At 37.9% G+C, this 27,664-nt stretch overlaps 1 protein-coding gene across 1 annotated transcript; it reads left to right on the forward strand.

Annotated features, from left to right (window-relative positions):
• Positions 1 to 27,664, forward strand: CCDC170 (coiled-coil domain containing 170; the record flags this gene model as incomplete). Its single annotated transcript, XM_009075424.1, is given in 16 exon segments — positions 1 to 168; positions 3,160 to 3,328; positions 3,331 to 3,411; positions 4,562 to 4,571; positions 7,482 to 7,620; positions 9,376 to 9,561; positions 15,910 to 16,007; positions 16,009 to 16,249; positions 20,359 to 20,484; positions 20,486 to 20,619; positions 20,621 to 20,702; positions 21,599 to 21,748; positions 21,751 to 21,837; positions 26,346 to 26,374; positions 26,376 to 26,512; positions 27,602 to 27,664. Coding segments are annotated over 16 exon segments (1,900 nt in total), but the record flags the coding sequence as incomplete, so codon positions are not given.

Genomic DNA, 27,664 nt, shown 5'->3' on the forward strand with positions numbered 1-27,664 from the left:
ATGTCTAATGGTTTTGTTTTCATGCTGTCTTCCCAGGAATCTCATGATCATGTTCTTTTGGATATTCCTGTCACTAGAGAGCAGATGAATCACTATTGAACTGCAGCTGAAATTCCTCAAAGTGAACTTGCTGCACTTCTAGTGAAGTATGTTTGTGCCCAGTCAGAGGTACATTTAAAAATACTTTCAAATCCTTCTCCAAACATGAGGATTCTTTACAGTCTCTTTATGAAGAGAATAGAAATCTTGCAGAAAGTCCAAACTTGCTTTTGACACAGAACTTTTGGGTGGTTTTAATATTCTTATTTTGAAAATTTCTGTGCAATTTTTACTTTGCTTTCTTCTGAGATCAGGAACTGACTGCGACTTTATATTTGAAAGATTTGAAGCAGTCTAGTTTTTTATCATCTTCATCATGCAATCTTTTAAAATTAAACCTGAAAGTTAATATTTCTAAATTGTGGTTGTATAAAAGTTCTGATCAATGCAATCCTGTTGTTGCTGGTGAGTTAAGATACAATTGCCCATCTTCACCCATTTCTCTCCTACATTCAAGTCATAGCTCTGCAAATTTACTTTGCTTTCATCACCAGTGAGATTGTGTTTGCAATAATAAGATTAATTGTAACTAGAGAAGCTGAAGAACACATATACATACTTTTCTGCTCTTCCTTGCTGTGTAGATGGTACTTCTCAGGAGAGGATTTATTACAGGGTAATTTTTAGAGTTTCTGTGTTTCCATGCTTTTTTTAAATTTTTTTTTAACATATGGCATTACACTGATCCAATTCAGTAATGTGGGCAGTTTTAAAGTGGAGTCAAATTTGCCTTTAGAAGACATGAAATACTTACATTTATTTACACACATATACAGTATCCAGACAGAACTACAGGGATAAGTGTGAGCTGAGCTTTAATTTGATCAGTTGATCCTGAAATTACTGCAGAGTTCCCCTACATTTTACAGTTATCCAAGATCAGTGCTTTAAATTTCAGTTTTAAAAAGCTATACAGAATCTCATGTTCTTATACAAAGAATTTATTACTGGAAGTGTTGAATGGCTTTATTGCCAGCACAACTGACTGATTTATAGATTCTTTCAAGACTGTGCTTGCAAAATGAAAAAAAATAGTCAAGAAAGCAGCTGTTCATGCTCTTGTTAATAAAGACCTTCATGACCCAGCTGAGGTCAGAGCCTTGTTCTGCTGAGTGCTCTGTAAAACTTATGATATGGGATTATCCTTGCTTTTTCTGCTATTGGAACTGACCACAAAGACAATGGACAGAGATAAAAATATCAGATGGGGAGTTGAACCACAGAGAAATTTTAAGGCTATGAATACTCCAAGATACCATAGCTCGGTCCAGCTGCCAAGCAAAGCAATCCTATTGTTCCTTCAGCTGCTCATTTCCTTCCCCACACTGCCCCACCCCTTGTGCTGGTACACATGTATGTGTAGTTTTATGGTGCACTGTTTTGTTAATGCAATTGAAAAATAATTCCTTTCCTTCTGAGCTGTTTCTGGCCAGGTCAGACTCCCAATCTTGTTTCACCTCCTAGCCATATAAGAGCTTCTGCTAACACAAAGAAGAGGGTAAATTATGAAAATGAAGCCCATGAACCTGGGAAAAGGCTGAGGTGCTTTTCCTAAAACCAATGCTGTTTTGTGCCAGTTTCGAAGTGACTGATAAACCAGTGCTTGCAGATGAAGCTTAGGCTTATGGAAGGCTATGTTGCTGCTGCAAGAATGATCCTCTTACGTGATTTCTCAGCATTAGCATTTTCTCTGTGACATGGCCAGCTCCACTTCCTCTTTCTCCTCTGTGAGGGGAAAGGTGAATCAATTTCTGTCAGCTGTTATTTGTTTGTGGAGGAGTCAGACAGTCAGCTAGTGTGAGGGAGAGGATGGGCATGGGTGGCTGGGAGCAGGAGAAGCAGGACCTTTCTTTTCCAAGGCAGTCTCTGTTCAGTTGGCTCACCAGCCTCAAACTTCTCTGAGAATCTTGGGTTTGGTCACACTTGAAGACTCTGGCAAAGTGGTGAATTTCCCATTATCCTGAATTGCAGTTTAATGTCTTAAATATTTTTGCCTTGAAATGTTTGCCACAAGTTGAATGCCCTATCATATATCATAAAGAGTAGTTAATGAGGCTTAATTATTTGCTCATTAAGTTTAAGTAGTAGGAGAGAAATGCTTTGGATTGCATCTTGCTGCTTGTAGTTGGAATTGTCAGGAAAGCTGAAACATGCCATAACACTTCTTGTGACAAAAAATATTCCACTTTAAATTACTTGTTCCTTTTAACAAAATCACACAGAAACTTTATCTGCTTGGTGTGTCTGCCTCAAGCTCAGTCTCCAAGAGAAGGTCGTAGCAGAAATAGTTCAATGGAAAATGGTATTTTTAACTAAAAGAGAAGAGAAAAACAAATGAACTCCATGGTCTGTTGTGAAGTTCTAGCATCATCTCTGGAAGTGGTCCTTGACATTTAATGGTGATGTTCCTCCTCTTACCCTTCCTTAAAACACTCTTTTGCTGTTTCTGTGTAAATGCAGCTCCATTTAATAAAATTATCAGACCAAAAATTAACTCTTTGCATAATATGAAAGGAGGTTGTCTACAGTACAATGGTCCAAAAATTTCTTTGCCTCCGAATACATGCCAAAAATCATTAAAAGGCTCCACAGTCATACAATAGGATACTTTGCTGTTACAACACCCCACAGCTATAGATTATCTGTGGAATTGTGCACCAGAATTGGAAGTGGGCAACAATGAGGAAATAGTGGTGTTAACAATGTTGCTGTAATGCAAATGTGATGTCCAAGAGACTTAAGGTTGTGCAGCAGAATTTAAGGTAAACTTTTCCTAAATTCTGAATCAGTAAATAAACTTAGTTGCCTGTAAGTTGTTACCTTGGAGAGTTGTATTGTGTTACCCAACAGTAGCTTTTGTTTTCACAGACCTCTTCTATTGCTTTTTTCTAGTTATGTGAAAGTAAAATTGTGTCCCTTCACTCAGTCTTGTAGTGATAGAAGACTGAGTCTTTTGTTCCAAAATGTGTTTCTTGTCACATTGCTAAAGTTGTAGTACAGTCACATATTTCAGCCTGGGCAAAATTATTGTTCATTAATTTTCTGCTTTTCTATGGATAGCCTCTTGAACTCAGGTCCAGAATGGTGTCTAAAGAAGCCTCTTTTCAAGAGCTGAAGGTTGAAACTGAAAGGTACAAGGAAAACAATTCTAAAGAGATGTCTCACCTCCTGTCTTTGCAAACATGAATTCAGGAGATGGAAGAAGAGCTGGGTGTGCTTGTCTCTTCTAAAACCAGGCTGAGCTGACAGCTCAGGTGGCGTTCAAGGAAAACTGGGAGCTGAAGGAGGAGCTTCAAGAGCAAAATGCCAAACGTAAGTAAGAGCCGTGAGATGAGAAACTAATTTTGATTGTGATGACAGAATGGTGCAGTTATCAACACAGAAAACTATGTTGGTGGACAGACTTTATTGCAGATGTGAATTCTGTCACAATGCCTTGCACAACTGTTGTATCTGAGTATGTGGAAGGTGTTGAAATTTGAATTTTGTTCTGAATTGTTAGCCCATAGATGGAGTTTTGAGTGTTTTGTCCTTTGAAGGTGAAACAATGATGTGTCATCTTCTTATTTACAAAAGAAGGAGCAGAGAGGGCTGTTAGTCTGACCACAGCAGAAATGGTACATATGATTTCCTCATTTTCAGGTATTTTCATGTATAGCACTGAAGCAAACTTTGAGCCTTTCATAGCATACTTGTGATGGGCAGAACCTGCAGCCACAGACCAGTGCCCCAGTCTGCCCTTATCAGACCTTTTTTGCAGACATATTCCTGTGGCCTGACATGCTGCATGGGCCGTGCAGTGGTGATAGACTGTGCTGCTGCACTGCTACAGTTTATTTTCCCCTCTTCTGTGTCACAGCTGGAACCAGAGCAAGCTCAAGCAAATTTCTTCCTTAGTGTAGAGCTGTCTGTTAGGAGAAGTGTAATAAAAGAAATATGGTATAATTCATAGTTAGTAGCATCCTGAAAGGAACATGTTAATGTTTGGTTAATGTTTGTTCAGCTTTCAGTAATGTTGGCTTTCTCTGACCTTTCTTCTGCTTTCTTTTGGATGTTGCTGTGTGGTCTCTTTTGTTTTCTTTTGCTTGCTTTTTGAATGTGCATAAGACTTAGAAGAAGAGAGAATGTCCTTTAGCTATATTGTTCTTAGCATAGTGTATCAGAGCACTGTCAGTTCTATGTAATTGCTCATATTTCAGGTCTGTGGGATGGAGACTGAGAGCAATGTTGATCACAAATAAAACTGATCGGTGTGAAAATATTCTGAACTTTAAAATTCCAAAATCACTGTCGCTCATATTAATACACACCTTATAGACTTTTATAATGGATTCCCCCCCACCCCTTACTAGGCTAATATTCATGTCTCTCTCAATACTGTCTAGTTAAGAGCAAGATGAGTGTTTACCTGTGTTTCCCATAGCTCTGCTAGAGTGAGAAGTGAATAATTGTGCCTTAGAAGTGAATAATTAAGTTGTTTTAAAATCTAGAGAAAACCATTGCAGTGCACTTCTTTGTTACCACCTGATTTGCCAAAAACCACACTTCAAGACTGCTGATGTTGATCAACAAAGATTTTAGATATGATCCCAGTATAAGTGAGGAGATAGTTAAGCAAGAAGTGAATTATGTGTCCTAGCAACATTAAATGCATCACAGTCTCTTACGTAATGGCTGTTAAGGTTCTTTAAAATGCTGTTTCTGGGGGGGTGGGGGAAGAAAAAAGGGAAGAAAAATCTCTTAGTTTGCCTAACTCAGTGGGAGAAAACTGCTGGAACACTATGTATCATACTAGCCTATCGTTACAGTGATATGAATTTCACATGGCATAAATCTATGCTGACACTCCCAGAGCAGTCCTGGCTGCTCTCTTTGGCCCATGACACTTGTGCCATCAGTTCTATTTGTGTTGCTACATGGTGATCAGGACCAGGGGACTGCTCCAAGAGAGAGGTGAACCAAATATAAAGCTTGGTTTCCAGCTCTACCAACACCAGATCTGCTTTGCTGTGCACCTGGAGTGTACCACTGGACTTCTCGCAAAAGGGAAGGGACAAAGGGAGAGTGAGTCTGCTCATTTGGAAGGAACTAACACGTTGAATTGGTCATGAATGCACAGTGTTTGCTTTCAAAGCTTTTTCTCATCCTCAGCTAACGATTACATGTGTCACTTAATACTAGCCAATGTATTGACTTAATGAGCTTCAGTTGCTTAGTCTGGCCACTTTAGTAGTACATGGCACATGACTAGTCCTAATTAGGTATTCAAGAAAGATGTTTCACAGAAAAATACTAATGAAAGGGAAGAGCAAGCCAGGAGGCATGAAATTGCATATTTACTTTCTATACCTGGGGATATAGTAAGAAGTGCTTGATGAATTATATGATTGGCTTCCAGGATGTGCACCTCTTCTATTGAAAATGGTGTTTTTCTACTCAACAGGTCTATTGCCATGGTATTTTTAGAGCATGAACTGTGAAAAGCCTATTTTTTCTTCTTTTTCCTCCCTTCTCTTTGCTCATTAGTTCTGAAGAGCTCACAAAACTGTGCAAGAGCTGTGTTCTACCTTTTTTGCAGCTGATTGCATATTTTCTAGGTGTTCACACCTTTTTGGCCCTACTGGAGGTAATTAGGGTATTTGTAGAGTTATCAAGTATGTGCTTTGTACTTCAGATTGTTTATTTTTAGAAGCAAGCATGGTTCTGTGCATCGATGCCTCAATTTTTTAGAGCCACAGAACAGTTTGCAGGATTGATGGTCAAGTTTACACAACGTTCTAACACAGACATGCAGGTATGACATGTCTGGGGCCTCCTACCTTTTCCCTTCTGATATACCCCTCATCAGCACAACAATTTAGCGACCATCTCACAGCTTATTTTTGCTGGGGCTACAGAGGAAAAGAAGGTGACTGTAGGTCAGGAAGCTGTGAGGCTCTTATTTTCTGAGGGCCAGTGGCTTCTGCAGAAGGCAGAGCTCTTTTGGTTCATGTTGTGTGCTGTGCAGTTGTACAGTTGAACTACCCTCATAATGTCCAGAGCTGTAATTCATGTTTTCCATTCCCCTCTGTTATTCTACCCTTCTCTTTCACTTGGCAGCATTGACATCAGCTGTGCTGATCTCCCTCCTAAGACTGTCTTAATTTTTTTCATGGACTATCCGTTTTGCGTACTGATTTATAACCATTTAATTGACTGTGTTTGCACTCACTGTGCATTTCTATTGGAGTCTCATGTTGCTCCTTGGTTATAGAGTATGTTCTGTTTGATTGCCAGCCCAGAGAGGAAGAAATCAGAAATGGAAAAGAGTGAGTCCAGAAATGATGCCCACTTTGAAAACCGGGAATAGTGCTATGCTCTGATAAGCAAATGAATTTCAATAAAATATTTGCTCTAGATAGCTGTTTGGTTATATCACATGTCTTGGTTTATTCTGGTGTGAAGAACTTACTTTAGAAAGTACCTTGTTTTTCAGCTGGAAGTGCAACAGTTTGTCTTGCATTCTACCACTAAGTACCTTTCTTGTGGGTGTTATCTGAGAGGTATTGGAGTTTATATTTGGATTACACTAATGGTCCTTTTTAGCTTTGTTTGGTTGAGTATCTTTGTTAATATGTTTCTTTGTAGTTTTTCATAAGTGATATGTGTTTCAGCATCGTGAGCAAGGTCAATGTTTGCTACCTGTGCAGACTGTGATGGTGCTTGTTTGCTGGACTTTGTCCCTGGCAAGGGAAGGGATGTAACCACACTTATGCCAGTGAGTTAATCTGACTGCTCAGTTATTTGGTTGGTTGTTCTTATCCAGCATTTACAAACTGATAACTGCTGTTAAGGATGATAACATGTTTCATGTGGAATATGTATCCACGTGATAGGCACCTGTCGAGAGTGATGAAATTGATGACAAAAAGCCACATTTTCTTCATACCTTTGTGGTAGTCCCTAGATACTTTCCTTTTTTAATCCATCCCTTTAATGGAATGTGAAATGCCTTTAGCATATTTTTGCTACAAGTTGATCACTCTCTTCCCCCTTACTTTTTCTAAGCTTTTGCTTGTGCTTTCCATTTATCTTGAGGGCCCTATTTATTGGCATCACCTGGGTCTTGCAGTTTTTTGAAATCTTGTGCTGAGAATGAGGTCAGGATTATAGAAGATCTTCAGAAGTGCTAATCAAAAGCAAAGATGAAGACGTGTTTACACATAAGGCAATAACAAAAAGTTGTATGTATTAAATAACAGGTATAGGGAATGGAATGTTAATTTTGAACATGTATTTGGTGGCATGCAGAAGCTAGCCATAATCTTGGCATTATGTATTTTGCCTAGAATTCATTTTCAGAGAACATTTGTTCTAATGTGTATATTCTTTTTCTGTCATTCTTTGAATGAATATGAAGGAAACATGACTCAAGCATCTAAAATCAGCAGAAAGTATGAAAAGCTCCTTATACAGTTTTCTGGATTCTTGGACACAGACATCAGAGAAAAAGACAAACCACAGGAACATATAGTGTCAAAGGTGATTATGTGTAGGCAAGGGTTTCTCTACAGCAATTTAACAGAAGAATATTTGGTTGTCACAGAAATAAAGCAAGTGATGGAGATCTCTGTGTTTGATAATGGTCTGCAGACAGTGTTATCATTTAAGAAAGGGGTTTTTTTTTTAACATTGGGCTGATTTTCAAAGGTGCTGAACACCAACAGGCCTCAGAGAACTCAGTCTGCTCTTATCTGCATAAATATTTTATCAGCCTGTAGTTCCCAAGTACAGCCCTGATTAGATAATCGGTTGAAAGCTTTCCTGGGAACATTAACACTGGGAGTCACTAGGTGATGTGTAAACTGTAGCACTAGATCTTAACACTTATCTTCAGGTGACATCCCATTAAATAGAAACACCTGAACTGGCATACCCTGAACCAATCCTAGCTGTGCTCTGTAACAAAATGCTGTAAAGAACTGTGTGGTGTTTCCCAAAACTTAATCATAAAAAGTTATTATTTCTCTTCAGCATACTTCAGAAGTTCCAAAAACTAGGCTTCCATTTAGGAAAGGAAAATTGTTCTTTTAACCTCTATCAATGCTGCTGAAAGATATTTTATTCTAGTTTTATGCATTTTACTTGTCTTCTGTCTAGTCTTTTGATGTCCCTATTTTTCTTCACTGAGGAGCACAATAAGTATTTGGGGAAATTCTGTTTCATTTATGTTCATAGTATTGTAAGAGTTCTGCCTTCATAAATTAGGATATCTACATATTTATCACCCTGATTTCTCAAAGTACTTGCCCTTATAGTATTACATAATATTGCAGGCACATTGAAATTGTAATAGATGCTTTAACAAAATTTGGCTAGTTGTCATGCCAGAGGCACTGTTGCATGCTCTATTAATTAATAAATTAATGAATAAATGGAGCTTTAAAAATATACATTGATGCCTTTTAATGATGTAGTAATAAATCTAGTTGAGAACTCTAATTTGTGCTAAAAAACTTTTCATTAGTAATCCTTAGCAACTAATTTTTCTGGGGTCATGGCATGTCTATTTAGCTTCTTTTCCATGTTACAACTTTATTTAAGACAGAAATGATCTGTCTTAGTCTCAGCAAATATCTTGCCAGTCGGAGTTGGGTATTTTTTTTACTTACTCTTTGGAGTGCCCACTTTCATCTGTAACACTTATTTGAAACAGCATGGTGCAAAAAACAGCCCTAGAATCCTCTTGGAAATCACTCCTTTTTCCAAGGTGTCAGATGCTCATAATGGCAGCACAACAGGTATTTGGCCCTGCCCTTTATGCTATGAAATAGCTGTTACTAAGTCAAATATGTCATGCCTAAGAAGTTTCAAGCATGAATTCCAGCTTTCAATTTCTTGTTCCAAATGAAAGGCACACATCTTAAAAAAGCCAGGCTGGAATGGTCTGCTTTTCACATGAAGTTAGCTACATGATCTGTTTTCTGACCTGCTTCATGTCAAGCACAGATATGTGGCAGCAGTAACTCTCCACCTGTTTAATAGATCATAAACTTTGTGTGGGAGTAAATCTGAACTAAGATGGGGGTTTATGGTTGAAATATTCTTCTATGATTTAAATTGTCTTTCTACTCTTTTTGTGAAGGAATAGTAGAGTGCAATTATAAATGTGACTTAGGGGTTACCAGAAACACCATGGATTTATTGGGATGATTAGAAGCAGGTGTACTGGGATGAATACATGTAATTGTTAAGTGTTTTTAAAAAAAGCCACTAATATTTGAATTATTTCTCAAGGTCTCTGAAATATGTACAGAAAATCTGACACTAAAAGACCAGGTTGCTGCTCTTCAAGAAGCTATGAATGTCCATGAGATGGAATGCAAAGCTAGTAGAGAAACTATCATGAGACTAGTTTCAGAAGTGACCAAGGAGCATAAAAAGGTGACAGGTTAAAGTCAAGACATGGAAAAACTTAGTAAGGTACATAATTGAATGACTTTTATGTTTGTTAATTTTCTAATGTTTTGTCAAAATTTCAAATTAATTTTCAATAGGAATTCTACGGAAAAAATGCTTCTGAAAGACTTATGTTGGTTAGAGTCTTTCCTGAAAAGAACATTTTTCTAAGGTTATTCTCAACTTTTTGGAAGTTTCAGACTATATGGAGATTAAACTATAACATTGTGTAAAATAGATCTGATGTAGATCTGATGTCTTTCAATGCTGTTTGCATATTTCTGTTTTTGCTTCCTTCACAGTGTTGTAAGCTTTGTGTTTGCACAAACATGTAATTACACTCATTAACTCTATAAACATTTGTTTATCTGAGGCACAAACATGCAACAATGAAAAAACGCTCTTTTAAGTAACATTTATGCGATTTTGCAAGTTTTCTGAGAATTCTTCTACTCAGTTTCTTCAAAAATTCTAACAAGAAATTGAGAGGAATTGATAGGGTACTTCTTTCCCTTAGGGAAGTGGAAGGTAAAGTGTCTTGTCTTCTGGACATCCTAGATTATCTTTTCACTGCATTATAAATTTGTATTTCATTACTGTTGGCTCATAACCAAAAGATTGTTGGCAGTAGGATGGCTCTTGCAGGAAAACACTGTTGTGCCATTGGGGAAATCACTACAGCAGGAAAGATGCTTAAATGAGAAATTGAAGTTAAGTTGTATGTTAGGTATTCACTAAATTCACCTTGCTATGATTTGGAGAGGAAAAGGATGTGATTTAAGGATTTAATTGTTTCAGGAAAACTCACCATGAGTTTTTGTACATTTCAAAGGATGGGTGAACAAAGTGAGCTTCTGTAGCAGTTTTCGTTATTGCTTTGTTCTTTGCATGATAACTGTGGAAAGAAAGAAGTTTAGTAAAACCATAATGAAAATTTCCCACAGGTGGAGCAGTGTGGTTAAAGCTGATGGCCAGAACTTAAGAAAAAGAAGAGAAGAAACTTCGACTGCCAAATATGAAGCTGAGTTATGTGTGATTGAGTATAGAAATCTTCAACATAAAGGCAACCTTGTGTTTTCAAAGGTAATACAGTATTTTCCCCAACCCCTGGCGTGCCTTTTTTTCCTGAACAAAAGACCTTCATGGTACACTTTAAAGGATATACTGTTCTGATTTGGCTGTAAGCAAAATACTTAGGAGATGAGATATAACTGGCAGTGTGCTCTGGAGAAGAAAGAATTTGTTGTAGGGATGATAAATGTTAAGTACCACAAGGGTCATAAATTTTACTTACTGCTGAAAATAGTTCTTACCAAGCTGTGCAAAATTTTCTAAGACTCAAATGGAATGGGGAGAGAACCTGCACCAAAAACTTAAATAGGTACTTTTTGAGAACATGTTGTTCTTATACTTCACTTCAAACACAGGTGTGTGAGGAAGAGCAGAGTGTATTTTACTCACTAAGTAAACCAGAATCAGGAGATGTTTTAAACCAGGATGAGGGCTTCATTTGTGACTTGTTTTGCAAGTTTGCTCTAACTGCCAAAGCATTTACCAAGTTCAGCTACTTTTATGGAAAATATTTTCCTATCATAATTGAGCATATGCCAAATTCATAGTTTATTTAACCAATTTTAGAAAAATGTCTTGCTAAATTATTAGCATTGCTTTTCAAATGAAGTATATGCCATCAGGGATTATTGAGGAGCTGCTAATTCCTTCAGTGCTGTATCAGTTTAGCTACATAGATTTGCAGACACTGAGTACATCTATTCAGAATGTTTTGTATTCACAAAAGCATATTAAGAAATTCAGTATTGAAAAAAATAAAATTGCTTTAAGTCCTCATATGTAAAGTGTGATGTATGGGATGCCTGTTCCCCTGACAGGTGTCTTACTAGGTTACAGGAAGGGCACCAGAGGTATAAAGTTGGTTTGACTTTGTCATGTCCTTTGCAGCACAGTTTAAGCACATGAACAGAGCTGCACATGTTGTAACATGTTGCCCTGTGAGGGTGAAAAGCAGAAATCCATACTGCTCCTGGCCCAGAAGACTCATACTTGGCTGTGTGGTTTTGGGCTGTTTTCTGAACTAAATTAATGGATTTGCCTGGAGCTGAGTTTCCCCAGCAGAGACTGAGTACAACTGACTCTTGCCTGCATCTGCCTGAAGGTCTTGGGGCCAAACATTTTGGCCATCTTCATTATTGCAGATTGAGATGGCAGCCCATTTCCCCCAGTTTTCTCTTAAAATTCTTCCTAAGTCTGCAGAGACCACCACACTGTTCTGTCAGTCATCTCTAGCAAGCCTCAGCCACAGCACTGTTCCCTGCCACCTCTGAATAATTGCCAGTTTTAATTGCCAGGTAGTTCTCCACTCCACACCCTTGGGGTTTCTATGAACTCCCTCCTTGAACAGGTGCTTCACTGTATGTCCCAGAAGGAGGTAGCTGTATATATTCCAAAATTCTTGCTGAAGAAAATGAAAGCTGGTTGGTTATGTCTTAAGGTTAATAGATTCAAAATGTTGTTTAACATGTTTGATACTTGAGTATTGGTTGCAGTTAGCTGGTTTTCATTTGAGGAGCATTAGCAAGCAGACAATAATTTTATCTGTTCCTTTCTCAGTCTCACTGTATCACAATAGCAAATAGCAAAGAATAAAATCCCACACACTCTTGAAAGTAATATAAGTAAAACCAGCAAGTCACCACGCTGGTTTTGTTGTAATGTATTACTTTACTTTTCGAATTCTGCACGTCTCACATTTCTGACAGAATCCTGCAGATCTGGAGATCTGCAAATATTGTACATGCCTTTATTCTGGCAGTGCTGGATATCAAATTTGCATTTGATGAAAAATAACTTTTAAATGCTGCCCAGATTTCTAGACTGAGAATGAGAATAACTGTTCTTTCTTTATGTATGTCTAGACAGTGATTATTGACTATGATAATCAAAATTACAGAATCATAAGATTCTGAGAGTGTCTGTAGGTCCTTTAAAATGTCTTATTTGCTCTAATCAATTTTCTTTCTAGTATTTAATAAATTCCCCTACAGTATTTATCTAAGCTGTAGAAGAAGATACATATATTCTTCTTCCAGTTTAATATGTCCTTCACACAGCATTGCTGTGGGTGAACCACTAGAACTAGTGAACTGTCTTGTTCTGTTTCACTTCTTTGCTGATGATTCAACCTGGAAATATTTGTGATTTCCCTCTGAAGTGTTATTTTAAACATCTGTTTTCCAAAGTTGTGCACCACCCGAAGTTTTTAAAGAACATATTTGAAATATAATCAAGCAATTTTAATTAATACAAATATATCTGCATGTACTATTGATGCAAAATAAGGCAAGAAAATACTCTTCAGTATTCAATATTGACTTGTATTGTCATGTTAATGAATAAAATTTATCTAAGTAGTATCTAGTCAATATAAATGTATTAAAATAAATTGAGTATATGAAAACAATTAAAATCTAAAAATATTATTTAAGGAAATTGACTAAACTTAATATCCATGGCTACATTTTATATATACCCAAATACTTTGATTGTAGGAGAGACAACTAAATGATTTTGTTTTTCTTTTTCCAACAGATAAATAAAGGAATGAGTTCCTCAGAACCTGGTTTGGCTTTATTTTGTTTTGCGTTGTTTGTAAGATGTCATTAAGCAAATACATATTACAGACAGGTTTCAACAGGCATCACAGATATTTTCAGGCTGAATCATCAGAGAAGAGAGGAGATAAGAGCAAGCTAGTTTATAGTCCTTGTGGTATAACAATAGTGACTTGGTGCAGTGCTATAAGAATTCATCTGGAAGATACCTGCATTCTCTTTTATACATTCTTATTATTGTTAATGTAATATGGGTTCTTTTTTCTATATGTGTGTGTAGTTGACTTAGTGTATGGAGACTCTGATGCTGATTGAGATGTTGGTATTAATAGAATCATAGAATCTTTTAGGTTGGAAAAGACCTTTAAGATCATCGAGTCCAACTGTTAACCTGTACTGTCAAGTCTGCCACTAAATCATATTCCTAAGTGCCATATTTACAAGTCTTTCAAATACATCCAGGGATGGTGACTCCACCTCTTCCCTGGGCAACCTAATCCAATGCCTGAAAACCCTTTTGATGAAGAATGTTTTCCTAATATCCAAGCTGAATCTCCTTTGGTGTAACTTGACATTTCCTTTTGTCCTATTGCTTCTTAGCTGGGAGAAGAGACAAACCCCCATCTGGCTAAAAGCTCTTTTCAGTCAGATGTAGAGAATGATAAAGTCTTTCCTGAGCCTCCCTTTCTCCAGGCTAAACATCTCCAGCTCCCTCAGCTGCTCCTCAGAAGACTTGTGCTCCAGATCCTTCTCCAGTTCCATTGCCCTTTTCTGGACACGCTTTACCCCCTCAAGGTCTTTCTTCTAGTGAGGGGCCCAAAACTGAACACAGTACTTGATGTGTGACCTCACCAGCACCGAGTACAGAGGGACAATCACTTCCCTAGTTCTGCTGGCCACACTGTTGCTGATCCAGGCCAGGATGCCATTGGTCTTCTTGGCCACCTGGTCACACTGCTGGCTCATGTTCAGCTGCTGTTGACTAGCACCTCCAGGTCCTTTTCTGCCAGCCAACTTTCCAGCCACTATTTGGTGGCTTGCACTTCCTTATTTTGTATCTTAATATTTTGTTTCAGCTGTGTTTGTTTGCAGGTGTTCACAATTTGAAACAGGATTGCAATTAGGTGAGCTCTCATGTACTGGCAAAATACTTCAGCACTGCCTTTCTGAAGGGAAAAATACACACTGCTGAAAACTGTAATTGAAACAAACTATTTTTTGCTGTAATTACTATAATATAATTCTGAGCACAGGTGGAGATTTTCTATTAATAAGCTTTGTTTAGAATAAAGTGAAAATGGCAAGGAATCATGCCAACATTTGTTTTTAAATCAGTTCTAGAATTACTTTAAAAAGGTGTAGTAACAAATAATTTCCCAAATGACAGGGTTTGTTTCCATTGATGTTGCCTTTTTGAAGCTTTTAAAAATGTTAGCATTCTTGTATGTTACTATTTTGTTTTCTAAGGGTGCCCTGCAAACTCCTTTTTCTTGTCCATCCTCCTCTCTCATCTACATAAATACTCCCAGATTTACTACTTGATTGGCAGGTATTCCATTAACACTAATGGCATACTGTGCTACACAGCAAGCACAGATGGACCCTGAGAGACCCTTGAGTGATCACCACAATCACAACTGCTCCAGGAACAATTCTTTAACTCTAGTGTAACTAATCTTAACTCATATTAGTCCACTTGTTGAGACTCTACTAACAACTGAGTCTTCCAGAGAAATTCAATCACTCTCTGTAAAGATGCTATCCCCTGTCATAATTTTGTGTCTTGAGTGAAGTCATATTCTTCCCTTTTGTGTCATGTGTGAAGTGATATTTCCTATTTGTTCTTATCAATCGGATAATGCCTTGAGAAATGAAGACTTAGTCTTTGCTATGGTTACCCTGCAAATATTTTTCTTGTATACAAATGTGTAAGCACTCTTAATATTGGTATTGTGGGGAAAGGAAAGAGGTTCACAAGCTGAATGAGAGAGATTTATTTTTCTTTATGTTTTAATGGTTATTTTTCTTTGATTTTTCTCTCATCATTTGCTTTGGTACCGTGGGTCAGGATACAGGATTCTGTCTGCCTGCTCTGCCCTATTAGGTCAATTTTATATACAACTGATATAGATTTGTATGTATTTGCTATATGCTATTCCTTCCCAACCTTGATTTTGCTTGGTGCCTCACTTGTCATTTCTGTGTTTAAATAATCTCAGGAATTTTTGTCACATTCAGGTTAGCTGATCTCAGAGATCTTCTCTTAACACTATACTCAAAGAGACTGGGTGTAGTGGTCAGCTCTGAGTTGGTCAGGCATTTGGTTTTGACTATCACTGCAGGTCCCTTCCAACTTAAATGTTCTGTTCTGTTCAGTTCTATGCTTTCTGCTCTGAGTTGTAGTACTTTGGCTTTATTTGTGTTACATCGTGTTCACTGTTTATTTTTCAGGTCATATTATCTGAATGAAAAAATAAGATATCAATAGTTTTACAATACAAAATTGGGTTTTGTTCATCTGCAAATTTTATTCACATATTCCTTTTTGCAGGCCACTGCAAGAGGCTAGTCTATAGTGTGACTACAGCAGAGTTTGGGTTTACATCAGTTTTGGTGTCAGTTCTCCTAAGAAACTCTGATGCTGAGCCCATAGGAGCAATATGGGTTTCTGTCTGCAGTACCTGCTCCTGAGTTATTCCCTGCTTTGTGTGTGGTGCTGAGGGGTTATAACTGATTTACAAAGTCTGGTTTAATCTTTCATGCATTTTTGGATCTTGACAGCACTATAATAAAAAGACAGAGTTTAGAGATGGAGATCAGAAACCTCCAAGATAAACTGACTTAACCAGAAATCTTTGGACACAAAGCAGGAACTGTACAATCTGAAGAAATCTTCCAGTGAGTTAGATGGAAGCTTGAAGAGCAGCAGAGAAGAGGCCTGGACTGCTCAGGACTCTTTAGAGGCTTTTAATGAACAAATTGCTACCCTGCTCAGCTGTGGATCTGCAGTAGTTAAACCTTTTGAGAAGGCCATTTTGGAGAGGATCCAAGAAATATATGGCAAAGAGGTGAGTAAAGAAATAGTAAGTCAGCAGCTACTGCACTTTGCCCGATGTGTGTATTTATTCTCTTTGAATCCTGTTTGATTTTGTTTATCTGGTTTAGGTTTGAAATTACAGAAACATTTAATTTTGTTGTCTACTGATTGGAGGTAATAGGTGAAAGGCATCTACGTTTTATTAAGTAGGAAGGTGTCAGAAGTTAAATTAATAACAGATGCTGTTAAGAGGAAAAGACTTGGAACTGTCTTTCAGTTGCAACACTGATACTTGGTTTTGGTGCCAGCACACATCAAAAGTGGCTGTGTGGTTACTATGATTGAGTGAAACACAAACAAGCAGGGATTTGATGATACAACAGTGACTTCAAGGACTAAATTCTTTCTCAAAGCAGAAATAATTGATGAGTTGCCCCAGGTAACTTCTTTCCCTCTAATCCTCAAACCTCACACCTAAAAACAAAGTTCCAAGTATTTTTGCACTTGCAGTTAAACATTGTCGACACCATACCTGCTCACCATCCAGGAGAAAGGCAATAGGAAGGCAGCTGGCTCTGGCTTGAGGCATTTTGGCTGGTAATGTTTGCAAAGGTGTTTGAATGTACAGGTACAGAAGGGACAACTCAGGAGGAAGCTGAGTCAGAATGCAATTTGACCAATGTCAGTATCCTGACACTGCACTGAAGTTTCTCATTTGCTTACACATGGGCATGTATTAATTTTGTTAGTGAGGACTATTATATAATTAAAAGTCACACACTAAATCAAAAAGCTGTTTTCACTGAGCCACTAGAAAACAACTTCTGTGTCCTTGCCAGATTTTAAGATTCTAGCATCTCCTGCTGATAGTTTTATGTTATCAAATGTTTTTGTATTCTGTCCAAGACTGGAAATAACTCTTGAAAATATCCTGGTGCATTTTGACTAAGTATTTTAAAAAAACCCCAGCAAAAGAAAACAGCTCCCTTATACCTTGGTTTGAGAGTCAGCATGCTAAACTTCAATGAAATTAAGTATTGTGGAGGTTGTTAACATTTGAAAGTGATCCACTGGAGTGGAGGTGTGACAGCAACTTTTCAACATAGAACTTCTTTACAGTTTTGCTCTATGTTGTGGAGTGTTGTTTTCATAAGCAAAATGCTTTGAAATTGAAATCTAATGAGAGGTTCATGTGCATGTATGTTTGCACTATTTGGTGTTTTGGTATACAAAATACTGCTAAATAATAATATAATATAATTTGTAATAATGTTGCCTTTCAATTGAATATTGCTGGGTGAATTTGGTTATTGTAGGTGAATAATGAAGTTCTGTGGATCACTGTATTTGCTAAGTATGTGAAGTGATAAAGCTGTAATGTTTCACTACTATGACTCATTTGGAAATTTGTTTTGCATAGCCCCAAAGGGAACTATGTTACTAAAGCAGTGCTGGAAACTACTCTCAGAAGAGTTTCTGCACTGGAGGGATTCATGGACATCTGGAGTACAAGCCAAGCAAATGTGCTCAGTTCATACAGAGCTCAGCCCTGGTTATAAGGTCTCTGGGTCTAGGTCCTCTCCATTTGACAAGTTTTGTTGTAGATCTGTTGCAGCAAATTAAATTTGTATATCCAAAATTGTGTCTCTTGACTACCTATGGCTGATCTTATTGTAGATCATCTTAATTCTATTAGCTTTTGGCATTGCATATTGATACACAGAGTCTTAAACGCCAAAATTGATTAGACTGTACTACTGCTCCCATTAAAATCTCCTGTTCTCATTTCATAATGATGTTTATGGCAATGTCATAAATGCATTTTTAATTTTAGGGATTTATTTTCTTTGTCTTTCCAAACAAAAGAATTGAGCATAAAATAATTCGAGAAATTAAATTAAGAGTGATAAAAATTTTTTAATACATGCACTGATTGAGGGCTGACCAAGAATATTCCAACCAACTAGAATGTGAGACAGAATAATTTAAGTTGGAAAAGACCTCCAAGATCATCAAGTCCAACCTTTGACTGGTCACCATCTTGTCAACTAGACCATGCAGAAAGTGCCATGTCCAGTTGTTTCATGAAGACCTCCAGGGATGGTGACTTCACCACCACCCTGGGCAGCCTAATCCAATGCCTGACAGTCCTTTCAGTGAAGAAATTTCTCCTGATGTCTAACCTCGAACCTCCCTTGGCACAGCTTGAGGCCATGTCCTCTTGTTCTGTCACCAGTTGCCTGGGTGAAGAGACAAAGCCCCCACCTTGCTACAGCCTCCTTTCAGGTAGTTGTAGAGAACAATAAAGTCCCCCCTGAACCTTCTTTTCTCCAGGCTAAACACCCCCAGCTCCCCCAGCCACTCTTCATATGTCTTACCCTCTAGACCCTTCACCAGCTCTGATGCCCTTCTCTGTACATGCTCCAACACCTCAATGTCTTTCTTGAAGTGAGGGGCCTGGCATTGGGCACAGTACTTGAGGTGTGACACATCTAGTACAGAGGGACAATCAATTCCCTGGTCCTTCTAGTCACATTATTGCTGATGCAGGCCAGGATGCCATTGGCCTTCTTGGCCACCTGAGCACACTGCTGGCTTATGTTCAGCTGCTTTCAACCAAACAGATTTTCTAAAAAGCAGGGAGTGTTTTTTTCAGGCTGGCTGATTCTGCTGCACAAGTCATAGGCACAGGAAACTGTGGTCAGAACTGCAGGACGAAATATGCAGCCTTAGTAAGACACTGGATCCAGGCATGGGTGCATAACAAGGGTGCAACCCTGTTTTAGGAAATATCTAATTTGTGAGTTGTCCCTAAGCTAAGGATAAAAGTTAACACCAGGATGTTCTGGATGATAAACTGACATCTTGGTGGTTTTGTGCTCTCAGCTTCCGTGGTACAGACCCTTACTGTCCCATGTTTATGGACCTTTGAAGCCTCTAAAACCTCCTTTCAGCTGGGCTCTGCCCAGGGCCACTGTGCAGTCTGATAAAGGGGATCTGGGTTCTCTGGCAGCTCTATGTCTCTGGGAGAACAAGTTACTGAAACTGCTTTTTTTCCCTGCTCAGTGATGTGTGATGCAGAAAAGCATAAAATGTGTGCGTGGGTTCTTGAAGTTTTATTATTGTTTAGTGTTTTCTACTGTTGTATGAGAAGCAGTAATTTATCAGTGTTTTTTAGGTGTGTTGGGTCCAAACTGTTGTTTGTATTTAATTGCAGTTTGAGTTGGAAACCTTTCAGTGCCATTAAAATTAATGGGACCTCTGTGTGCTTATTGTTCATTTTATTAACAGGAAGCAAACAGATGCTTAAAATGAAGAGGCTGCTTGGAGACAAGTGTCTGAACACTGTGTTACAAATGCAATATAATAATTATATAACCAGATAATTATATGACAGTAAGAAGAAGAAACAGGGAAGCAAGCAACTCTTTGGATAGGACTGCCTTTCAGCATTTGGCAGTAGTATAACCAGATACTTTCAAACATTTAATTTATAAGTAGTTCACAACTTAAAATCCATTACATTATATGTAGGCATTGTAAAGTTAACAGTGTAGAGCTAGAAATGTGTTCAGAATTATTAGTCCAGTTACTTGTTATGAAATTTTATTCTTTTATCCTTGGGCTCTGACTAGTTTGCAGAAATTGCAACTAATTTTTTTTTTTTAGCAAGATCTTTTAGCTAAACACCCTTTAACAGTATAACAACTGGGAAACACTCCTCTGAGACTTAGTTATCCATATCTATATTCTCCCTGACATGCTTCATGTATTTTCTAGATCACTTATCTGCCTTTTCTACTCAGCTCCTTCGATAGAAGGATGCTGTCAGGTATTGCTGCTGTTCTCTCATCTTTGAAATTTTGTCTCTAAATTAGTTTGTATTGATTTTTTAATAGATAGCAGTCCCTTTTAGTGGTTTGACTGATCTTATATATGGTTTCCGCTGTTCACTTTTGGATATCTCATGTCACCACTTCTGCCATTTTCTCCTGGTGGTTACAGCAGATTTTTCTCCTTTTGTCTTTTTAAATGCATGAATTTTAAGGATAGCTATTTTACCCTATTTTTAATAATTTGATGATGCAATTTTCATATCTTTCTAACAGTTCCACACCTAATCCCATATGCTTTGTTAGTTTGCTTGCTCCCTAGATGGTATCTCAGCTTGAAACCCAAATAGTTAAAATGACTGAAGCTTTGGAAAGTCAGACCAGATTGTACCTTTTTTTTCAAATATCCTTGTGTTTGGAAAACAAGATGAAGACTCAGTCAGAAAAACCTGAAAGCAAAAGAGCTGCACATGAACTTTCTGCGGCAGAAAATAACTAATCTGGAAGAAAAGAAGCAAGTAAGGACTGTCTTAGCTGTGGAAAGGGCTGAGGCCAATCTTGCTGTCAGAAAGTTACAGAAGATGAGAGAGGTTACAGAAGAAGCTTGATCTGGCGAAGGAAACAAATGATCTCAAAGCCAAGCTGTCTGAAACCAATGAACCTAAGGTGAGTTAAAAGGTTACATTTGTGCTTCTTTCTGTTCTTTTATTCCAGTAAGATACAGCTGGAGTTCATTTGCAATAAATGTGTTAATGGAGAACTGCTCATATCCATCTAGGTGGCGAAAGCAATTATAATACTACAATGTGGTGGGCATTTTGCTATATGACTTGATATGCTAAGTACTGTCTGTAAAGCACAATGTAAATGTTCAGGCTAGTGTAAGAAAAATATATGCATCCCTTTCTTTCCTTTTGATATGGCTGGAATCGTGTGTTTTCTTATATGTTGCTCACAGTAGATCTCTTCTGATAGGATTGGAGGGGGATTTTTTCTTGCATATAACAGGCAAGATGCTAAATTTTAATTGTTCCTGTGTTTAATTACATTGCAGCAGTAATACATTACCTGCTTTAATTCAGGTGAATACAACTAGTTTGCAGTAATTGATAACATTCAACACTAGAAGAAAGGAAGATTGATTTTAGGAGAGTTTCTGTCTGGTGACTGATGGAGAGAAATAGATAACTAGGTGCATGTAATAACTGAAACATTTTTACCAGCAAAACATTTGGCCACTCTTTTTGATACTATTTTTCCAGGGGTTGGCATAGAATGAACCCTCACTCCGGGTTTTTGTCTGTCCAGTTACCTCTTTTCACAAAACCTGTAGAGAATTGCCTGTCTTTGAAAGAAGAATCTTTTTGTTAGTTGTGTTGAAATAGGGCCTTTATATAGTCTCCTTTAATAATTTGTCAGGCCAGATGTAGCTGTGATTTCATCAAGAACTCACAAGAAACCACATTAAAGTGCTTACTCATGATCACTCCTAATATTTTTATTATTTGTTCACATTAGATAAAAAAGTACAATGAATTTAACACTTTTTTATCTTATTGCAGATCAAAACTTTGGAGCAGAACAGAACAATAGTAGAACTCCATAAGTCTCAAGGCAAATTGAAAAGAATGAAAGAAAAAGCTGAAAAACAACTTAGCTCTGTCAAATCAGAACTTCTTTTGAAGGAGCATAAAGCTACAGAAGATAAAGAATAAAAACCAAAAATATGTTAGAAGCAGTTACCAGTGAGATGAAGGTGCTTAAAACAACCCTTGCAGAACTAGCAAAAAGACAGAGACAGGTACATGTATAGGTATTTGACAAGTGCTAGCTGTAGGTGGAGCAGCTAGCCAGGTGTGCTTAAAACCATTGGGAACATTATTAAACAAGAAAATTTTAGCTCACACTTGTGATCCAGAGTGCCAGTTGTGATTCTGAGAGGCAAAGTTATTCTGCAAGTCAAAGTCTGCCAGAGAATTAGTATTAAAACCAGACATTGTGTAATTTATTCATCACAAAATATTTTATCACCTTTTAGAGAACTATTAAAATGCTTCAAAGTCCTAGTGTCTCTTTAAAATCTAGTATCCTAGTGTGTCTTTTTCCATATGTCTTAGGTAAAAACATTATCAATTTCTTATCCATTTCCTTTTGTTTCTTCCTAATGTCTCTTGCAGTTTCTCCTTGCAAATTATATGAGATTCAACAAGTCTAAGTGATAGGATTAGAGGAAGCAGCCTCAAGTTGTGCCAGGGAGGTTTAGATTGGATATTAGGAAAAATTTATTCACTGAAAGGGTAGTCAGGCATTGGAACAAGTTGCCCAGGGAGGTGCTTGAGTTACCAACCCTGAAGGTATTTAAAAGACATGTAGACATGGTTTAGTGGTGGACTTGGAAATGTAGGTTAACAGTTGGACTTAATGACCTTAAAGGTCTTTTCCAACCTGATCCTGTGATTCTATGTTACTGTGTACAGGCCATAAATTCAAAGAATGTTGGAAAATATAAGAAAAAAACCAACCCCCCAAAAACCCAAACCCTAGACTTAATATTGAATATAACTATTTTAGATCAATTTATGACATATAACTTTGTTAAAGTTAAGGCAGAAAATGTTTTGTGGTAACTCATCTTGGGGAGGGTGTAAGGAGTTTGTGAGATCATATTAGTAAGCGTGTTCCATTGTAATTTCAAAAAATTGTGGAATATGTATGTTATTTCCCTGCACATTGTGTTTTGTAGAAACTTTATAGGTGGCATAATTGTTGAAAGCCAATGGGATGTCACTTTAAAGTAAAAAAGTTGTAATTTAAAATTTCTTATTACAATTGCTTAGAACATCGTTAGGTTTTCCAGCTAAAATTTATGCCATATATTGGACATAGGAATGACTCTGGATGAAATTGAAGAATGCTATTTCAAAAAATTAGTTGGAAAAGAATTTTGTTACTTATATGGAGAAAAGACCAACAATCTAGGGATCTCTTTTGCTGGAAATCTTTAGCACTCTTTCATTTTATAATGAAGGTTAGAAATTTGGCAGGAAAATTTAATTTCTTCATATACCTCATGAGGAAAGAAAGCATCCAGCATGCAGAAGAAGATATGAATTATATTCAGGTAATTATTCCACAGGGTCATACACTGACTACTTGCTGAAAGCTCACAAATGCTGAATTTTTTCTGTCTGAACCCATGGCATTACAAGCCACTTGAATACAGTTGCAGTGTTCTTTGGACAATTTCCTCCCCTTTTCTTTCTAGTGCAACAGGACCTTTTCTGCTTTCCCATAGTTATTGTGTGAAAACAAAATACAGTGTATGCTTTTTTCTTCTGCTCTGCCCCCACCCCTGCCCCCTGATAGCTTGGGTTAGTGCACTGCATTGCATTCATTTAATCTCTTTTACTTCAGATAATATTACTCACTGAATGGAAGGTGCAAAGAGAATTTAGCAGTAGTGCTCACTGCTGTAGCACACCTTTGGTTTTGTGTCTTTAGTGATGTGTGTCTTTTATTAGTTCTCTCCTTTTCTTCATACTGTGACTATTTTAGCAGTATCAACTGCTATTGAACAAAGCCGTAAATAGAGAGGTAGGTGGTTCTTCTGTCAGATTCTAGTATTCAGCAGAACTGTTGTGTTCCTAATACCTTTGTTGCATCCGAGAGCAATGCTTCTCTTTGCCAGTTTATGTGGAGAATTTCTTTGTCATCGACCCTTTTCCTGCATTTTCAAAGAACTACAACTTTGCCTGCACTGTACTGACACAATATATTGGAAAAGTCTTTCTGTCTAAGTGTTATTCCATTAAATTGGAAAAATATCCTCAATTTAAAACTCACATAAACGAATGGCTTAAAGGATTTCTTTAAGGGCTCTCTGTGCTTTCCACTTTAGGTTATTTGCTGATGAAAGTTATTGAATTCTTGATGTATTTATTGTCCATTCAGTATAGGTATCACCAGCTTTTCTCATCAAAAATAAAGGATGAGATGATTGTGTACACGTTTTAATTTATATCTATTTGCTCTGGCAAAGTCCTGTAGGATCAATAATCTGTGTCAGTGAACCAAGTGTAATTTGATTGCATTTGTTACATAGTTGTAGTGCAATTTGGTTTACTCACAGTTGCTGTAGTTAAGTTGAACATCTTGCAATACCAAAGATAGGAGGGCAAGAACTTTGGTGCAAAGTGCAGCCCCTAATGTACTCCCAGGGGATCAGTTGGGTTTGCTGTGTAGGTGCCTTCTGGGGGTTTAATTCAATCAAAGGCTACATCTTTGCAGGGAGCTGCCTTGATCTTTTAATTTAAAGTCTGTATGGAAACAAATTCCAGCTTTGCTGTCTGCTCATCCTGTGATCCAGATGTTTTAAAAAAATAAATCTTTACCTTCTGCTAAATGGTACTTGTCTAACACACTGCCAGAGCACTGCATCGGTGACCTCCTGGATTAGTATAGAAGAGAATATATAGGAACTTGAGAGTTTTTGATGTAACATTGCTACAATGTTTCATCCAAGATGTTGCACTTCCTTGGCAAGATGGATAGCTGGGACTGAATTCTCAAATCATAGCATCATAGAATGGTTTGGGGTGGAAGGGACCTTAAAGATCATCTAGTTCCAGCCCCCTCACCATAGGCAGGCATACCTTCCATGAGACCAGGTTGCTCAAAACCTCATTCAACCTGGCCTGGAATATTCCTAGGGATGGGGCATCCAGAACTTCCCTGGGCAATCTGTTCCAGTGCCTTACCACCCTCTGAGTAAAAGGTTTTTTCTAACATCTAATCTAAATCTCTCCTCTTTTCAATTAAAAGCATTACCCCTTGTCCTATCACTGTATGCATGTGTAAAAAGTTTCTCTCTTTTTTTAAAAGGGCTGCAATGAAGTCTCCCTGGAACCTTCTCCCAGCTAACCAACCCCAACACTCTCAGCCTGTCTTCATAGGAGAGGGGCTCCAGCCCTCTGATCATCTCTGTGGCCTTCATCTGGACCTGTTCTAACAGGTCTGTGCCTCCCTTATGCTGAGGAGTCCAGACCTCAGCCGTATACTGTCTTGGTTTCTGTGTTTGTTTTTCTGAACTGATGGCAGCTCCTCAGGGTTTGTACTGGGATGAAACAAACTGTCTTTGGCAAAGTCTTGGAACTTGTTTTCAGGAAAGCTTCAAAAACCTTTGCTCACAGGGACTATAACTGCTTTAGCGTTCTGCACCATGTCCTTGCCATCAGACACATAAATCAGGAGTGCATCTATCTCCTTACTGCTAGCCCTTGGCATGATTGGTGGAGTGGGGATGCTGCCACACCAGAGCACGAGTCCAGCTTCTTGATGGTTTTGATGATTCTGTGACATTTAGAGATTTTTTCATGCTTAGGAATGGAGACCTTGACAGTCAAATAGAGCACAAAACAAGCATGTTTCCTCAAATAGGAACATTTTCCTCTTTTGTGTGCTGATGATAAGGAGTATTAAGGCATTTGTCATTTTGGCTGTATAATGCATTGTCGACTGAAGAGGCATTGAAATTTGACTTATAAAAATCCATATTGTGCGTTGAGAAGAGTAAATCAGCATTCATGTTCAACTGACCTAAGGTTTTAATCTAGCAACTGGTGGAGTCACTAGTGATGACAGTTACTTGTGGATGTCTGTCCATCTGGAACTGTGGAGAGAAAGCTGTGTCTTTAATTACTTTACCAAATACCATTCCTATGATATATTTTCAGAAAAACAAGTATTTCCCAAGCTGCATCTTAAATTTGGGCTGCAGCCTGATTCAAGTCAAAGTCAGGCTGAAGGATGTGTCAAACTTCCACCTTTCTTCTAACTTCTGTGGTTCTTCTAACTTTCTGCTGTGGTTTCCACAAGAAAGTGCAGGGTGGAGGGGAGCAGTGGCAGACAGTGGTCAAGGAACAGCACCTTAGCCTGCGCTCTGTGATGTGCTTACCAGAGTTTCCAGTTGTCTGTATAATTTGTTGTCACCTGGGTGAAATGCAGCTCCTCTGCCTGTGTTTTCCTCAGTTTCTGCAGTTGAGTCAGCAGAGAAGATGTGCCTGTGAAAGATACTAAAGAACACTTGAAACTGTGTTTTGTGTTTGAGACCATTAACATCCTGGCTGTTCAAGTGTTTTTTATTTGATGTATGCCTCAAGGGGTTCCTTCCATCCTCTTCTGCTTTCTGTACAGAGCAACAGCAGTTGTACTGATAACACAAATGCTTGTGTTTGTACGTATGCATATATGTTTTTCCAGGCATCACCTTTGCTCACTAGTTAATAAATTCCTTTCTGTTTTCCCTTGCAGCTGTCAGATTTCTGAGAGGTGTATTGCAGATCTGGGCCTCAACATTGCCAGCCTGGTGCTTCCAGACTATGAAATCATTGCACATCTTGATGGGTTGATTCACTCTCATCAGCATCACTGCTTCCCCTGTGTCTGCCTCAAAGATGTGGCACAGGCACCAGAGAAGCCCATGCAAAGAAACATACAGTTTCTTCACTGAAAGGAGACACAACAAAGTAAAATTTTCTTTTTCCTTCCTTATTTCTTCTGTCTACATCACAGACATCAACTTGAACTGTTTTTTAGTGTTTCAATAGGGAGACTGAGCCAAATAGATAGAGAAAAGCCAGCAGTATAGAGATGACCAACAGAAAATCCCTGCACAGCATAATAGTTCAGTTATGAAAATGATAGACAATACATGAAAAACACCCTTCAGTTCCACTGCAGAGGTATTGAAGGCATGGGCCACCTGAGGTCAGTTCACAGTTTTGGAACATACTTGGGAAGTGAATGAATGTCTGCTTCAGTGACATTCCTTGTGCTTTAGCTCTGGGTGACAGGGATGAAATAAAGTAGGGGTTGCCCTGCTGCTGTTCCTCTTGCCAAATGGGATGTCTTGCTGCATTTTTACACATAAGGACTTTAGCTTCAAGCCAGTTATCTGGAAGTTAGAGGATTATCTCAATTTTGGAACAAGAGATTACTTTTCTTCTGTTGTTTTCCTTTGCTCTTGTGGCAAACCAAAAAGTTTTGCTTCTGTGGCAAAGGCTCTCATAGGGTCCTGTCATGTGCCTGATGTGTATATTTTTAGTAAAATTGAACGTTGACCTTGGTCATGATGCCTTGAAAACTTTTCTTGTAGCTCCTATTCCTTGGTCAATTAATCCACAGGCCAGATAAGTGACAGTTCTTCTGAGTTAATGGAAAGTTATTTTAAAATGCTTGTCCACTACAGAAAATAGTCTTTACAAGTCATTATTTTCACAGAAGAGATGATGTGGTGTGATCGTAGATAGAGAGATGATTCTGTAGAATTACCTCTTAATCATAAAAACTGCTTGTCTATCACACTTTCTGAGTGTTGTTAAACTTAATGATTTTTAAAAGAAATATGAACAATAAATTTGTTTTAATAGCATACTCAGACTTGATGCTGTGCTTTTAGTTTTCTCTTCCCATTATGTATTTTGTATGGATGTGTAGAAGAGTAAAGAAAACTTACCTATTTATGTCTGACCATTTGTGAACTTTCTACAGTAGCTCAGCACATGATAACTCACTCACTAACACTAAACACTCTATTTTAAGAAAAATTACACTTTTTTCAAGTAAGACTG

This window comes from Acanthisitta chloris, unplaced genomic scaffold (genome assembly GCF_000695815.1).
Source record: "Acanthisitta chloris isolate BGI_N310 unplaced genomic scaffold, ASM69581v1 scaffold3620, whole genome shotgun sequence".
In the NCBI taxonomy this organism is placed as follows: Eukaryota; Metazoa; Chordata; class Aves; order Passeriformes; family Acanthisittidae; genus Acanthisitta; species Acanthisitta chloris.